Source organism: Coregonus lavaretus (genome assembly GCF_964263955.1).
Source record: "Coregonus lavaretus genome assembly, chromosome: 35".
Taxonomy (NCBI): Eukaryota; Metazoa; Chordata; class Actinopteri; order Salmoniformes; family Salmonidae; genus Coregonus; species Coregonus lavaretus.
In genome coordinates, this window is record NC_140022.1 from 2,561,535 (window position 1) to 2,578,938 (window position 17,404).

Below are 17,404 nucleotides of genomic sequence, written 5' to 3' on the forward strand. Positions count from 1 at the left end.
TTCCACTGGGAATCTATCATTACTAGGAGATTTCCCAATCTGTAGATTATTGATTGCCTCCAACAGTTCACCAGGGGTGATATTTCTATCCATATTCATTTTCTCTGGTTCACTCATAATTGGTCAAATGGCCTTATTAAGGAAATTGTCTATATATTTCTTTGAACTTTTGTTTTTGGATTGATACAGTTTGTGATAAAATATTTTAAAGACTGAGTTAATTTCAGAAGGATCTATTGTTATGCTACCATCTGGGGTTTCAATGCTATGGATGGTTCATTCCTCTTCCTCTTTCTTAATTTGCCAAGCAAGCATTTCCCTGCACTTTCACCTCGCTCAACATATTGTTGCTTGGATTTCATGGCAGCAATCTCTGCAGAGGGTGTGTTTATTGTGTTATATTCAAGCTTCAAAGTGTTCAACTGTTAAAGGGTGTCAACATTTCTATCTAAACTGTGTTTTTTTTCTAAGTCGTGGATTTTCTGTTCTAGTATTTCTAATTCTTTATGGGTCTTCTTTTTCTTCTGTGAAGAGTAAGACATGATACAACCTCTCATGTATGATTTAAGAGCTTCCCAGACAACAGTTGGGCATACTTCATTGTCTACATTGATTTCCAAAAACATGTCTATCTGTGTGTTGCGATATGAGGTAAACTCCTTATCTCCAAGAAACATTGTGTTGGATCGCTAGGTCTTTGCTTTTGGCATAGGAGGTTTGAGCTTAAACGTGAAAGAAAATGGGCTATTGTCCGTAATTATTCTAGGAAGGTATTTACATTCAGAAACACAGTCAATTAAAGCAAAGTTTACAATAAAACAGTAAATGATTGAATATGTGTTTTGGACGTGAGAGTAATAGGAGTATTGTCTTTCAGTTGGATGTTTATATCTCCACAGTTCACACAGACCATCTCCTTGATGTTGTGGTTTAATACCTTAGACATGTTAGGAAGACGATGTAGTTTAGTTGATGACTTGTCTAGAGTTGCATCCTGTACACAGTTAAACCCCCCCTCCCCCCCATTTAATATTACCTTTACATTGAGATAGTTTTAGTATAAGTTCATTAATGAACTTTGGGTCATCATCATTTGGGCATTAACAGCTCAGTAAAGTTACTTTTTCTTGTGCCAGGTTTCCTTTTACCATTAAAAAACGTCATTTTGGGTCTGTAGTAAATTCTGTAGACTGAAATGGGACTTTTTTATCAATGAGAATTGAAAGTACTACTCATGCTCAATCAAACTGATCTCATTAAACAATATACTCACAATCTGTTTCCCTTCGTGTTTACAGTAACTCGAGAGAAAACATTGGAGACCGGAGGAGCAGATGCCACTCTTCTCTGCCCAAACCAAACAATCACTAACATCAGTATTGTAGTATGTCAAAAAAATAGAATGATGAGTGAGGGTAATGAGTGTAGAGTCTCACAAGACTTTGAGAAAGATCAAACCAACAGCACTTGTGACCCCAGAGTCACACTACAGATAGAGAATAACAGAGTGTTTCTACACATCACCAACATACAACCATCTGATGAAGGGAACTACACCTGTTATTGTACATATGATGAAGGCAATGCTGAAATAAACATACATATTTCTGTCAATGGTAAGTGTTTAATCATTTTAAAATGAACACCAGCATAATGTTATTACCACATATTTAGTGGAATGCACGTCATGTGCAAAAGTACCTTCAATATGTAATATGTATTTGGCTTACCTTTACGTTCTGTGAGTGTTTTGTTGTCTTGTTTTTTAACGTCTGTCATAGAAGTTACATCTGACAGAACTGAGAGAATCTCTGTAGTCACAATATTGGATTTTCTCATCAATACATGTGATAATGTCTTAAAATGGAGACTGTCAACAACACAATGCCTTAATGTAAATGAACAAGATGGCGGAAGAGACACATATAAGATCATAATATATTTTTTTCTCGTTTCCCAGGAACCCAAGTGCAAGAGGCCACAGACAACAGTCTCTTCTATTTTGGGATGATAACAGGTGTTGCAGCATGTGTAGCTGTCCTGGTGTTTGGTGGCATAATCATGAGGAAAATTCATCTCAGGTAAGATAATATTAATAGCTTGGTATAAAAAGAGTTGCTGTCATCAGTATTTGTCAGCTTTTTGGTATTTTAATAATTACTTGGAAGCACTGTAGTAAAAATGGTGCATTCAGAGTACTGAATTGGTGTCTAAGAAATACATGCAATGCTATGAGTTCAGGTGGGCCTTCGCTCTTCAGCAAACAAAGGAAAGGAGGGGTGCTCAACAACAATGATGAAAAGCATGAAAAGGGCTGACCAAGAAAAACATCCCAAAGGACTAATTCCAGGCAGAAAGGAGTTGGAGCACTCAACAAGAAAGGGAGAAATTGATTGATTTTAGCTCACTTTAATCCATTGTATAGGATGAGAACTTGTGACTGTTCAGTGCTCCAACTCCTTTCTGCCTCGAATTAGTCCTTTTGGAAGTTGTTCTATATAAGCCCTTCACATGCAATGCTATATTCCTACTGAGACATTTTAAAATACCTAAACACCATGTATAACACACAGGCTACTTGACATACTTTAAGTCTGACTCGATTTGTACTGATCACTACCCACTAGGCAACATTTTGAATCAATGTTGTTTACACTTAATTTCAACAACAAAATGTAATGTGATGACAACGTGGGACTGATTGGATTTGCAAAAAGTAATCAATCTAAGGGAATTTCGTATTTTTTTTCACCCTACTTTTAACCTAAATCCAATAACATGGTGAAATGTTTTGCTGAATTCATGTTGCATCACGTTAGTTGACAACTCAACCAACATGTAAATCGAAACTAGGCTAGATGTTCAACTGATATGTGACCAGTGAGTACTTTCCAAAAACTGCACTTTGTTGTGGCTTCTCACTTCTCATTTCCTGTCAAAAACAAGTGTGGTGAAAAAAACACATACACTGCACACAATCATTTTGCTCTGAAAAATGTGCTGTGTAAAACATGTTTCATTTGGTGCTATGTTAATTCAATCTTGTTATTTTTTGCTCAACAGGAGAACACAGCTACAAGTGTCTGGAACGGTCAACGAGGTGTCACAACACTACTTGCTGTTGCCTGTTAGTCAGATGAAGGCATCTGGGTCCTCATTTATAACTGTTGCGTACATTTCACACTAAATATCTGCGTGCGCCATTTCTGAAAAGACTGCACACGTACAAAAATATTGAGATTTATAAACTTGGCGAATGCCATACATACGCATGTTTCCCGTTATAAATCAGACCCATCCTGAACCTGTTCGCACATGAACGAGCATTACAATCCGCCTGAAAAACGACCATCATTTACCTTTTATGTTGACAATAACGCCCGTTTTAGCTGTGTACTGGAAGTATTGGAATTAAACCGTGGCAGTTTCTAAATAGCAATGGCGAGCTTTATCAAATGTCTCTGGCAGAATGTTGTAAACGTTTACAGTGACATTTGCTGTATCTGACCATTTCTGAAAGAAAAAAAAACAATTGCAAATTGTTGTGAACATGTAAACAGATTGTTTGAATTCAATGTTTTGCATTAACTTTTTAATATGCTGCACTGCCCGTGAATTCTGAAATATTGTCTATTCGGAAAGAAATGACAACTACAGTATACGCCTGCTTACAGTGGTAGCCTACACACTTCAATACAAAAAATCAACTGTCTGTTCTTCTGTTAAATTCAACTGTTATAAACCGCGCTTCCTTTCAGTTGCATAGAGCAACAACTTGATATTATAGCCTAATAGGTACAAGTAAATGGTAATTTATGTTATGGCTACTTTGGGAATATGAACTCATCATGGCCAAAAAAGGTAAGGAATCTATTCTACAATGGTTATGACACATGTATTATGTTTATAAATTAAATATTGTCTACTCGAGAAATTTGACAGTGCAGTATTCAGACAAACGTCAATGGAAAAGGTGAACCGAAAAGGTGAACCGTCTGTCCTACTGTTAAACTGCACTTCGGATCGGATCGCATAGAGCAAAATAGTTGAAATAGCTGATCTATTTACTACTGTGAAGTGGGTCTAATTACATTTATGTTTTAGTCATTTAGCAGACGCTCTTATCCAGAGCGACTTACCGTAGTGAGTGCATACATTTTCATACTGGTCCCCCGTGGGAATCGAACCCACAACCCTACCAACTGAGCTACACATGACTTAAATAACAGATGGCATTAATGGTAGCCTATCTTAACTTGTTGTAGGCCTATAGGCTATGAAACCATCATGGTCAGAAAAGGTGAGGAGATTATTCTGCAATGACCATGGAAATTAGATAAATAGGAAAAATATGTATTTTTCTAACTAGAAAATGACATTTACTGAAGTAAACGTGGTGTGCTTGCTAGTCTTGAAGTATTTATGCTTGTGAAATAGTAGTAGTAGTGACAGCAGTAGTAATGTTAGTAGTAGCAATGGTAGTCATAGGGTTTTCATAGGCTCTGTGTTAGTTATAGTGACCTACTTTGGGGTGGTTTGTAGGTGTGGAGTTATTCTAGTGGGTTATAGTGGGCTAGCATTGTAGGCTAGAGTGAGTACTATATAATCATAAGCCATATAATGGGTTTTAAAGCTCTCAAAATGTTTTAGTTTGAACATTCTGAAAGTTTTGTGGCAGTGATTTCAGTTTTGAGTGCTGAAGCCTGCATTCCCCAATTGTATAGCTTTATAGTTTATGAAGTAAGAATGATATCAAAAATCTGTGTTGAAGGCACCTACGTTTTGTCAGTCTGCACATGTCATCGTTGGGGTGGTGTTTGTAGCTGTGGTCAGTAGTTGTGTGGTTGTGTTGTAGGTTATTTTGGCCCTACAAGTATGGATGTGGTCAGTAGTTGTGGTCAGTAGTTGTAGTCAGTAGTTGTGTGGTTGTGGTCAGTAGTTGTTGTCAGTAGTTATGTGGTCAGCAGTTGTGTTGTTCTGTTGCTGGTTCTTTGGGCCCTACAGTATGGATGTGGTCAGTAGTTGTGTGGTTGTGGTCAGTAGTTGTTGTCAGTATTTATGTGGTCAGTAGTTGTGTGGTTGTGGTCAGCAGTTGTGTTGTTCTGTTGCTGGTTCTTTGGGCCCTACAGTATGGATGTGGTCAGTAGTTGTGGTCAGTAGTTTTGTGGTTGTGGTCAGTAGTTGTGGTCAGTAGTTTTGTGGTTGTGGTAAGTAGTTGTGGTTCAATAGTTGTGGTAAGTAGTGGTCAGTAGTTGTGGTCAATCGGTTTGGTCAGTAGTTGTGTGGTCAGTAGTTGTGTGGTTGTGTTGTAGGTTCTTTGGGCCCTACAGTATGGATGTGATCAGTAGTTGTGATTAGTAGTTGTTGTGTGGTTGTGGTCAGTAGTTGTTATCAGTAGTTATGTGGTCAGTAGTTGTGTGGTTGTGGTCAGTAGTTGTGTTGTTCTGTTACTGGTTCTTTGGGCCCTACAGTATGGACGTGGTCAATAGTTGTGGTCAATCGTTTTGGTCAGTAGTTGTGTGTTTGTGGTCATTAGTTGTGTGGTCAGTAGTTATCTGGTTGTGGTCAGTTGTTGTGGTCAGTAGTTGTGGTCAATCTTTTTCTGGGTGTGGTCAGTAGCTGTGGTCAGTATTTGTGGTCAGTAGTTGTGTGGTCAGTAGTTGTGTGGTTGTGGTCAGTCATTGTGGTCAGTAGTTGTGGTCAGTAACTGTATGGTTGTGGTCAGTAGTTGTGTGGTCTGTAGTTGGGTGGTTGTGGTCAGTAGTTGTGGTCAGTCGTTTTCTCGTGTGGTCAGTAGTTGTGGTCAGCAGTTGTGGTCAGTAGTTGTGGTCAGTGGCTGTGTGGTTGTGGTCATTAGTTGTGGTCAGTAGTCGTGTGGTCAGTAGTTCTGAGGTTGTAGTCAATAGTTATAGTCAGTAGCTGTGTGGTTGTGGTCAGTAGTTGTGTGGTTCAGTAGTTGTGTGGTCAGTAGTTGTGGTCAGTGGCTGTGTGGTTGTGGTCAGTAGTTGTGGTCAGTAGTCATGTGGCCAGTAGTTCTGAGGTTGTAGTCAATAGTTATAGTCATTAGCTGTGTGGTTGTGGTCAGTAGTTGTGGCAAGTAGCTGTGTGGTTTTGGTCAGTATTTGTGTGGTCAGTAGTTGTGGTCAGTAGTTGTGTGGTTGTGGTCAGTAGTTGTGTGGTCAGTAGGTGTGTGGTCAGTAGTTGTGTGGTCAGTAGTTGTGCGGTCAGTAGTTGGGGTCAATACTGGTCAGTCGTTTTGTGGTTGTGGTCAGTAGCTGTGGTCAGTAGTTGTTCTCTGTAGTTTGGGGTTGTGATCAGTAGCAGTGGTCAGTAGTTGTGGTCAGTAGTTGTGTGGTTCTGGTCAGTTGATGTGGTCAGTAGTTGTGGTCAGTGTTCTGTGATTGTGATCAGTGTTCTGTGATTGTGATCAGTGTTCTGTGATTGTGGTCAGTAGTTGTGTGGTTCTGGTCAGTTGATGTGGTCAGTCATCGTGGTCAGTAGTTGTGCTCAGTAGCTGTGTGGTTATGGTCAGAGGTTTTGTGGTTGTGGTCAGTTGCTGTGGTCAGTAGTTGTGTGGTTGTGGTCAGTATTCTGTGGTTGTGGCCAGTAGCTGTGTGGTTGTGATCAGTGGTTGTGTGGTTCAATAGTTATGTGGTCAGTAGTTGTGTGGTTCAGAAGTTGTGGTCAGTAGTTGTGGTCAGTGGCTGTGGTCCGTAGTTGTGGAGGGTAGTTGTGTGGTCAGTAGTTGTGTGGTTGTGGTCGGTAGTTGTGTGGTCATGGTCAGTTGTTGTGTGGTCATGGTCAGTTGTTGTGTGGTTGTGGTCAGTAGTTGTGCTCAGTAGTTGTGGTCAGTAGCTGCGTTCTCAATATCACGAAAGGGGTCGATTTTGGGCCCTTGTTTTGATTAATCTTGTTGTATTTACTGTATTGATATTATTTATTGTATGTCCACAGGGCTCCCTTGAAAATGAGACCCTGGTCTCAATGCTGACCCACACTGTATGAATAAAAGTAATAAATAAATAAAAATATATTGATTGCTATGGTTCTCATTCAAACCTGTGTTAATTTATGAAACGTTTTAATGGTTATAGCTCAAAAAGTATACACAGCATCAACAATCCTTTGACAAGCAATCTAAGTTGGGGCAGTCTGGAAGTTGGTTTCTTTTTAATAGCTTAAATCGTTTAAACTCTAGAGCGAGAGCGAAATAAATAATAATAGTAATAATAATTATAATAAGAGTATGTAAGAAATCTAGAGTTGTGCTTTGCTTGGCAAGCACACCTAATTATTTTAGAATGCAAATATAAAATAAATAGATTTTCGCGCTTCTAACTAACTGCAAATGGTTGCATCTTGTTATTATATTTTGCTACCCATTTTATTATTCTGAATCAGAGTGTCATCATATATTCCTCCACAAGACTTCTAGTACAAGTCTCCCGAGTGGTGCAGTGGTCTAAGGCACTGCATCGCAGTGCTAGCTGTGCCACTAGAGATCCTGGTTCGAATCCAGGGTCTGTCGTAGCCGGCCGCGACCAGGAGACCCATGGGGCGGTGCGCAATTGGCCCAGTGTCTAGCGTAGGGGAGGGAATGGCCGGCAGGGATGTAGCTCAGTTGATAGAGCATGGCGTTTGCAACGCCAGGTTTGTGGGTTTGATTCCCACAGGGGGTAGGATTTTTTTTTTTTATGCATTCACTAACTGTAAGTCGCTCTGGATAAGAGCATCTGCTAAATGACTACAATGGAAATGTAAGCTACATATGCCTTCTTGCAATGCAGTACCTCAACCACTAGAAACTGTGTGTACGCATGGTCTAAAGTTAGCGGGAGAACTCCACATTCTCACGTGAAGTTCAGTTTTTATAAACGGAAACTACTAGCGCATGGGTGTTTTGGGGGATATTTTGTGCGTACGCAATGTTTATAAATGAGGCCCCTGCAGACTAGGCTCTTTTACATTTTCAATTTTATTTTCCACAGCCCCATATGAGATTTTCCAGTGTAATATGGTGACTATTGTTAATGTCTTTGTAGGAGGAGCAACAGGACCTTGAGCCCTACAGCACGTTCACAGGGAGAGACAATGGGCTGTACTCAACACTCCAGCTGCCACATCCTAACTCCTGACCCTCTGGCTCCGTTGACCAATGACCACATGACATTAGACACCTTCTAGTAACAGCTAGCTATAAAGCTCTATGGTAGAGTGGTAGATATACATTTACTGTGAATATTTTGATTACTGAAAATGCAAAAACAAATCCCTGTCTGACTTGCCGTATATCAGCCTCTCCTTTACTGTAGATCTTCTGTGGTTGTTGTAAATATCAACACTGTATGCAGGCTGCACATCTGTTATGGAAATACAATTGTATGTCTCAAAATTATAGCTGTTCTGTTGTTGTTTGCGGATAGAACAAAGCTTTTTCTGTGGAGATCACCTGATCCCAAAATCATAAACGTTTCCACCAGGTGTCAGTATACTGTCATAAACATTAATGGAGAAATCAGTAAAAGTCCCAACTGCCACTGTATTCAAACTGTAACTTTAGAAAACAGAATATTAATGTAGACCTGTTTTATAGTTTTCTGTTTACTATATAGGCCTGGCTACAGGAATTAGGCTACATGTTTAAGTGCATATGTTAATAAATAAATAAATTATAACCGTTTTTCCAACAAACAAAAAAAGTAAAAAAAAAACATGTACGCATGCTGTAGCCTATGTACTTCTGTGGATGCAAGGCCAGTCTATTAAAAGCATGAGATAACTGTTTCATGGTGGCAGCTCCTTTGTTTCCTTCCTGCACATCACAGTTAGCCTGACTACCCATCCACATCACAGTTAGCCTGACTACCCATCCACATCACAGTTAGCCTGACTACCCATCCACATCACAGTTAGCCTGACTACCCATCCACATCACAGTTAGCCTGACTACCCCTCCACATCACAGTTAGCCTGACTACCCATCCACATCACAGTTAGCCTGACTACCCATCCACATCACAGTTAGCCTGACTACCCATCCACATCACAGTTAGCCTGACTACCCATCCACATCACAGTTAGCCTGACTACCCATCCACATCACGGTTAGCCTGACTACCCAGCCACATCACGGTTAGCCTGACTACCCATCCACATCACAGTTAGCCTGACTACCCATCCACATCACAGTTAGCCTGACTACCCATCCACATCACAGTTAGCCCGACTACCCATCCACATCACAGTTAGCCCGACTACCCATCCACATCACAGTTAGCCTGACTACACATCCACATCACAGTTAGCCTGACTACCCATCCACATCACAGTTAGCCTGACTACCCATCCACATCACAGTTAGCCTGACTACCCATCCACATCACAGTTAGCCTGACTACCCATCCACATCACAGTTAGCCTGACTACCCATCCACATCACAGTTATCCTGACTACCCATCCACATCACAGTTAGCCTGACTACCCATCCACATCACAGTTAGCCTGACTACCCATCCACATCAGTTAGCCTGACTACCCATCCACATCACAGTTAGCCTGACTACCCATCCACATCACAGTTAGCCTGACTACCCATCCACATCAAAGTTAGCCTGACTACCCATCCACATCACAGTTAGCCTGACTCCCCATCCACATCACAGTTAGCCTGACTACCCATCCACATCACAGTTAGCCTGACTACCCATCCACATCACAGTTAGCCTGACTACCCATCTACATCACAGTTAGCCTGACTACCCATCCACATCACAGTTAGCCTGACTACCCATCTACATCACAGTTAGCCTGACTACCCATCCACATCGCTCCAGCCAAACACAACGCCCCCTAGCGTTTCTTCTCCACCATGAGTCTGGATTTGCTTTCCTCCCCGACGTCTTAAGAATGTGAAAACATTCGGACAATTCTGATTGGTCCCAGAAACTGATGTGTTGGGCCAGAGCTAGCCTACATGAATCACGTCATTGGCTTTGATACTCTGATTGGTTAGAGAAGTTCCAATTGCTGGTTAATTTATTTTGTACAATACCCCTCATTTTGACGTCAGCACAAATGATTTCTAGTATGGCAGTTTCAGACTGAATGTATGGAGCGATCGATAGAGCAGCGGAATTAAATGCACGAAATGTCGTCAGGCAACATCTCATGAATAATAATGCAGCCCTTACCTTTTTGAATGATTTAACAAAAGTATTTAGCAAAAGTGAAATTTCAAAAACATAGCCAATGTAGACAACTAAAACATATACAAATTATTAATACAACATTTAAATAAATAAAAAACACTTCTACCAGCAGCTGAGACTAATATGAAAAGGGCCCAGCCAGGGATGAACCCTATTAAGCTAAGGCTCAAGTAAAGAGAGTGTGACAGACAGAATAGAATAGAATAGAATGAGGGTTGCAAAGTTACCAGAATCTTCAATAATTTTTGTAATTAACAGGTAATCTATGGCAATCAATGGTAACTTTGGTAATTTATACTTGAATATTTTTTATTTTTTTTCACATATAGTATTCGTTTTTTATATCGGTGTCGATATTGTCCACGAGTTTCTAGTGGATAGACCATATGGTTCAAGAGAAAATAGTCTAATTAATGAGAAAAGCATCTAATCAACAACTGCATTATTTTTTATTAACTCTGCAACTATTCCAGCTGTTGACTTTTTTCACAACTGACACCAAAACATTTTACAACAAAGACATATTGTAAAATACATTAAAATGTGTAAAAATATATAAAGGATATCTCATCCTGAAACCTTCATATTAAATACCAATGGTATTCACTAAGGTGATGGTTTATATTTAGAGAGATAATTACAGACATGTGGTAAGGCCACACAGAGGGCCAGAGATAATTACAGACATGTGATAAAGCCACACAGAGGGCCAGAGATAATTACAGACATGTGATAAGGCCACACAGAGGGCCAGAGATAATTACAGTGATAAGGCCACACAGAGGGCCAGAGATAATTACAGACATGTGATAAGGCCACACAGAGGGCCAGAGATAATTACAGTGATAAGGCCACACAGAGGGCCAGAGATAATTACAGACATGTGATAAAGCCACACAGAGGGCCAGAGATAATTACAGACATGTGGTAAGGCCACACAGAGGGCCAGAGATAATTACAGACATGTGATAAAGCCACACAGAGGGCCAGAGATAATTACAGACATGTGGTAAGGCCACACAGAGGGCCAGAGATAATTACAGACATGTGATAAGGCCACACAGAGGGCCAGAGATAATTACAGTGATAAGGCCACACAGAGGGCCAGAGATAATTACAGTGATAAGGCCACACAGAGGGCCAGAGATAATTACAGACATGTGATAAGGCCACACAGAGGGCCAGAGATAATTACAGACATGTGATAAAGCCACACAGAGGGCCAGAGATAATTACAGACATGTGATAAAGCCACACAGAGGGCCAGAGATAATTACAGACATGTGATAAAGCCACACAGAGGGCCAGAGATAATTACAGACACATGATAATCTGAAGTACCAAAAAAAGCTCATTAGATGTCATTTTATAAAATTCCCCCCCAAAACTTGAAATTTACCAAAATTCTGGTAGTTTACTGGTAAACGTCGAAAGTTTCCAGTAATATACCCTTCATTTGAAACCTTAAATAGACTAGAATATAAAAAAATTACATTTTTTCCAGAAGGAACTTCAGTTGTGGCACATCACATAAGATAAAGATTTAAAGTAAACATATAAACAGCAACACACATGACAGATACCAATGCTTACAAGGTATTTACAAGATAAACATGAGTAAAAAATACATAATGTCATTTAAAAGCTGTACTGATGCCGTCTCTCTTGGTTTTAAGAGGTCAAAACCTGATACTGTACTGCATATTGATTGTTCAGTGGAAGTGTCCAATAAGATTGATTTTCCCCTCGTACGTGTGTGATCTCTGTAAATGTCTCAGAGAGCCTTATGGTTTCTCCTACAATCTTTAAACTGACCTGCACAACTCTCCCTAGGCCCTAGAGTATCATGACCTGAGCCAAACCAGGCAACTAAGCTAACTGTTATGACAGGCTCAATACAACATCTTTAAAAAAGGACTGCTTTTAAAATACGGATTGATTGTCACAGACTTTTAAAGATAAAATAACATGAACCAGATTAGTCAATAATGATAAGGTGTGTGTGTGGCAGTGTGAGTAGTCACTCAGTAGTCATTGAAAAGGTTCCTGAGAGAGAAAAGAGGGGGAAAGAAAATTGTCATTTTTCAATTGGATGAATACACTGGTCATTATGAGGTAGAGGTTTTCTTCTGTACACAGTCCAGTAATAAGATGGTCTGACAGCCATTGTGACAAAACACAGCAGAACAGGTATTAACATGCAGCTGAGTGCATAGATGCAGACAACAGTACATCATTTCAGAGCTTCTTCCTGAAGAAGAGAGACTACAGCAGACAGTGAGAGAATGAAGATGGAAACCTACCTCTTTACAGCCTCCTGAGCTGGTTGCATCCTGCACTTGTCTGACGAGCTGAGGGATTGTATGCTGAAACAAAAGAGGACATTTTTGAGTTATGTTTCAATTTTAGTTTTTTTGTAATTTATACTAAAAGCTTTTGTAACATTCTCAATATCGTCTGTTTCACGCTTTCTATCGGGATAATCAAATAAAGTTGTAAAAATACTCACATGTGTGACGGACTGGAGCTTGGTGTGGAAGAGATCAAAACAGACAATGTACCGGCAGGAAACATACACCACAGAAGTACATTTCCAAGTTTCATTCCAAAGTTTCTTCATTCCAAAGTTACAGAAGACATGAAGAGGCTATGAAAGTATGAGAAGGTCAACCTACTTCTTAGTCGTCCTACGCTTGGTTGGTGAGCTGGTTGGTGAGCTGGTTGACGAGTTTGACCTGAAAAAACAAAATTTATATTTTTTAGTTATAATTATTTTTTACCTTAAAAAGCTTTTTAAAATGTGGAAGAGATACTCACAATTGTGATGGACTGGAGGTTGGTGTGACATTGAAATAAATCAAAATGTACAATGTACTAACAAGAACCACATAATCGGATTCATTATTATTTTATTACAATTATTTAATCTTGAAGAATGCGTTTAAACCAGCATAGCACAGTCTCAGAAAATGTAATTGTCATGTTTCATGTTTTCTTTCAAAAAGGTTTCAATCATGACCCCTTAAATGTTCTTTAGAATGAGCATCTTACTGTTTGGATGGTGGTGGTGTCTTTAAGGGAGTTCTGCTGGTTTCAGTGTCAGTTACTGGGGGTTTTCTACATCAAATTAGATATCAACTGGTAAACATATGGCAGACAAATCACATATTATATTCATAGTAACTGTTTTCATTTTCAAGGTAATATTTTGTATCTCTACCTGGACGAGGTATCTTTTATCCTCTTTAGCAGCAACACTAATACACAGATTACAGCAATGAGACACACTGAACCCAACACTGCACTAACCACTGTACCTGTGAATGACAGAGATGACAAGAGAAGACAGAGGTCAAATTCACAGGTACACTACACCTGAAAGTTAAATCATAAAAGATCAAAAACAGTAGGTTGACTATGACTTGTCATTATTAGAATAACAGCCACTTACCACTGATCCAGTCATCATCAGAGACCTGAGATTGACCTAGTATATAAATACACAGACAGTACTTCATCATGAACACAGGAAGTACTTCATCATGAACACTGGCAGTACTTCATCATGAACACAGGCAGTACTTCAAATCAAATCAAATCAAATGTATTGTCACATACACGTGTTAAGCAGATGTTATTGCGGGTGTAGCGAAATGCTTGTGTTTCTAGCTCCGACAGTGCAGTAATATCTATCAAGTAATATCTAACAATTTCACAACATTTACCCAATACACACAAATCTAAGTAAGGAATGGAATTAAGAATATATAAATAAATATATGGACAAGCAATGTCAGAGCGGCATAGACTAAGATACTTCATCATGACATCATGTTCCTGATCATGTCAATATATTACACATTGATCTATATACATTTCTCACCAGTAATTGAAGCTTGATCACTAGCTGGAATCACCATGGAAGCATTATTGGTGACATCACTGAAGGACAGTGAAGCAACACACCTAACCTCTTTGTCAGTTAGACTGGCCACTGCCACTGTTGCAGTAGTTGTCACAGTGATAGTTCCATTGGGATGGGTGACATCGACCGTGGTGGAATGTTCTATCATCATGTCATCCCAGGTCACTATAGGAGCAGGTCGTCCAGTAGCAGAACAGGACAGAGTGGTGTGACTGTTGTTGGTTTGTGTGATGAGGAGTGAGGGTCCATACAGCTCTATAGAACAACAACAGACACAGATCACAGTGAATGTAAATACTATAATGTTTTCATGTACATGATTTACTAAATTATTCCATTTACATGATTTACTAAATGATTCCATTTTGATAAATGTTTGCAAGACATTGGATGTATGATCTGATAAAATGGCTGCCTGAAGTTCTGAAGAAGTTGTTCTGGGTCAGTCATTTACAGTACATTATGTTATCAGTTTTTACCATTGACTTGGAGGCAGGTCCTTCCACTAATTGGTCCATCTGGAAAGGTGTTAAACAGACACTTGTAGCAGCCCTCGTCTCCTCTTGACACTCCTCTGATGATGATAGAGCAGTTCTGCAGTCCGTCGTCTTCAAACTCCACTTTCCCCTTAAAAGGTGGGTTGACATTGGGACCGCGTTTACTGTAGGTGGCCACATTTTCATTCGGCCCAGTTGTCAGTTTTTGCCAGGTGACTTGCCGCACGTCTTTGGGTGTCATGAGCTCACAGTTTAAGACTGCATCTTCTCCCAGGGTTGCTGTGACAACCTGCTGTGTTCTCACCGACTGAGAGAGCCCTGCATGAAGACAGACACAATAGTTCTTAGACACTAGTAGTACTCGGAATGGTCAGAAGGGGGAGTATGGAGGTAAGGGAAGTCCAGTCTAGGAGGGAGGAAGTTATGGCACCTGTTGTAAAACTATCAATTTCAGGATAGAATATACATGATATGTGCATAAGGGCACAGCACACATCAACATTAAAGTACCCATTAGAGCGACATCAATCATTGCATACAGTAAGAGTATTGAGCTGCAGATTCAATATGAAATCATGCATTTACAGTAGTGAAATGAATTGGTTTGTCAACAGTTAACACACAATTCGCATGCACACACTGACAGACTGACAGACAGTTCTGTATATAAACACTAGATGTGTTTCCTCCGAAGAGGGAGGGTGATGGATTGGACTACTTCTATTTAGAAATAAAAACATGAGACTAGGTGATGTTTTGAAGCCACTGCGCCGCCATTTTTGTACTCTTCCACCACTGTTTAAAACGTTTAGGAAGATATAGAAATGCATTTATTAATGTCTAGATTTGTTTACAGACACCTTAGTGCAATGCTCAGCTCAATGATTTTCAAGTATGTCATACACTCCTGTTTATGTTTTTATGTATATGTTGAATTAGTCAACTTTACCGATCAAATCTGATCAAACACTGTATAGCCTCAAAACATTTATTTTTATTATCATAGATGGTAGGTCCTTGCTTCCATATCTCTGTCTATGAATTTCAGAGTGGTTACATTAGCCTCAGTCTAGTAGTACCCTCTAGCGGCTTGAAGCCTCATGTATCTTGTTCTAGTTCTGTGAAACCAAAACGCGTCGCGCTGTGCCCAGCCTTTGTCTTACTACTTTTTGCTAATAAATACAAATTATTTAACAATTCAGAGTTTGTAGCTATTTACCCATGCAACAAGAAGATTGAGCTACAGCTTCAATATGACATGTATTTAGTGTTGTGAAATAAACAGGTTTGTCAACAGTTGTGAAAGCACAATTAGATCAAGAAAGTGGCACTAACAATATTGTGCCACTTTCAAAGTGGTAGTCAAATGCGGTATTATCATGCATAAAACTGATATAACTCACCTTTAGGGAGGATTATCAGCAGAATAAACAGGGAGTTGTAGAGTGCAGCAGACATGGTGAAAATGTGATTTACTACTACAGTATTGAGATAAGAGGAAAAAAAAGCGGGAAATTCCTTCTTCCCGCACTTGCTCCATAGCCTGGGTACCAGTCTGTTTATGCTCTCTTGCCAACTCCTCATGGAATTGTAATGCCAAAAATGTTTAGCTTGGCAATGGCAGTGGAGCAGGCAAAAGCACAAACAGATCTGGGACCAGGCTACCCTCCTCCATAAAAGTGAAATTAAACTTGCTCTCTGTCTACAGTCATAGTTCAGCTCAATCAATTTAGCCTCCTGTATATCTGCCCCCCCCCCAACCACAGTACAAAGTTCGATGAGCTATTCTCAGACAACAGATTGGAGGGAGAAAACACAATCCATAAAGGCTGTTTAAATAAACAATGGTTTTGAATGTTGAACAATCTGAAAATCCGACAGATCAAGCAGGAAAATAATTCAATAATTCAATAAACTGTGGAATCAAACAAAACAAGCCTTTATTTACATAATCAAATAAATGACGATATGAACTCAAACTCGACACACTTCAATCTAATGAAAAGGGGATATCAAACAATCATCAACATGACATGCAAGCGGTACTGATGCACCAAGTCTGGAACCAACAGGACCCTGAACAGCTTCTACCCGGAAGCCATAAGACTGCTTAATAGTTAGTTAAATAGTTAACCAAATAGCTACCAGGACTATCTGCATTGACCCTATTTACACTAACTCCTTTAGACTCATCACATACGCTGCTGCTACTGTTTATTATCTATACTGTTGACTAGTCACTTTATTCCTAGTTAAATGTACATATCTACCTCTACCCCTGCACATCGACTCGGTATTGGTACCCCATGTATATAGCCAAATTATCTTTACTCATTGTGTATTTATTATTACTTTTATTATGACATGTTATTCCATTTCTATTTTTTTCTCTATTTTCTTTCTCTCTGCATTGTTGGGAAGGGCCCATAAATAAGCATTTTACTGTTAGTCTACACCTGTTGTTTACTAAGTATGTGACATATAACATTTGATTTGATTTTGAAGTTGTATATGCATTGCACTGACAGAGGAATCATAGGTGAGATCGGACAACAATGTAAAGGAAATAATACATGATGTAGGACAAGTTTATTAAAATGCATTGGGGAGATGGAACGCATGAGAACATACACAATATCTGAAGACAGTGGGCCTGGCTTCAGCTTTTATCACTCCTCTGTGTTTGGACCATGGCGGTACCGGAGCGCCAAGTATAGGACCAAAAGAGATCCTTAATATTAGACTTTTGAAATGTACAGCGGCAGAATTCAGA

General features: G+C 39.6%; 2 protein-coding genes across 3 annotated transcripts; one reads left to right on the forward strand and one right to left on the reverse strand.

The window, feature by feature from the left end:
- Positions 1-1,306: 1,306 nt before the first annotated feature.
- LOC311109679 (uncharacterized protein) lies at positions 1,307-8,784 on the forward strand. The gene is made up of 4 exons (XM_084152642.1): positions 1,307-1,616; positions 1,961-2,081; positions 3,064-3,100; positions 8,043-8,784. Exons 1-4 carry the CDS (start codon positions 1,403-1,405, stop codon positions 8,133-8,135), a joined length of 465 nt encoding a protein of 154 aa, XP_084008768.1. The 5' UTR covers positions 1,307-1,402; the 3' UTR covers positions 8,136-8,784.
- Positions 8,785-11,170: 2,386 nt separating this feature from the next.
- Positions 11,171-16,101, reverse strand: LOC311109698 (nectin-4-like). 2 transcript variants are annotated; one of them, XM_084152660.1, is made up of 10 exons: positions 16,035-16,101; positions 14,614-14,949; positions 14,093-14,389; positions 13,661-13,696; positions 13,430-13,526; positions 13,261-13,326; positions 12,885-12,944; positions 12,719-12,736; positions 12,513-12,575; positions 11,171-12,255 (listed from the first exon to the last, which is right to left on the reverse strand). In XM_084152660.1, the coding sequence occupies exons 1-10, from the start codon at positions 16,087-16,089 to the stop codon at positions 12,234-12,236; spliced, it is 1,050 nt and encodes a 349-aa protein (XP_084008786.1). In that variant the 5' UTR covers positions 16,090-16,101; the 3' UTR covers positions 11,171-12,233. The 2 variants fall into 2 exon arrangements, with proteins under 2 accessions (XP_084008786.1, XP_084008787.1); XM_084152661.1 differs by lacking the exon at positions 12,719-12,736.
- Between the last annotated feature and the right edge of the window lie 1,303 nt (positions 16,102-17,404).

What these genes read in the sequence shown, in the direction of transcription:
- LOC311109698 (XM_084152660.1), bottom strand. Translation starts at nt 16,089, where the DNA reads ATGTCTGCTGCACTCTACAACTCCCTGTTTATTCTGCTGATAATCCTC. An exon ending in GCTGATAATCCTCCCTAAAG is followed by an intron (nt 14,950 to 16,034) that starts GTGAGTTATATC and finishes GTCTTCATGCAG; the next exon opens with GGCTCTCTCAGTCGGTGAGA. An exon ending in GCTCAGGAGGCTGTAAAGAG is followed by an intron (nt 12,256 to 12,512) that starts GTAGGTTTCCAT and finishes TTTCTCTCTCAG; the next exon opens with GAACCTTTTCAATGACTACT.
- LOC311109679 (XM_084152642.1), top strand. Translation starts at nt 1,403, where the DNA reads ATGATGAGTGAGGGTAATGAGTGTAGAGTCTCACAAGACTTTGAGAAA. An exon ending in ATGAGGAAAATTCATCTCAG is followed by an intron (nt 2,082 to 3,063) that starts GTAAGATAATAT and finishes TTTGCTCAACAG; the next exon opens with GAGAACACAGCTACAAGTGT. An exon ending in TGTCTGGAACGGTCAACGAG is followed by an intron (nt 3,101 to 8,042) that starts GTGTCACAACAC and finishes ATGTCTTTGTAG; the next exon opens with GAGGAGCAACAGGACCTTGA.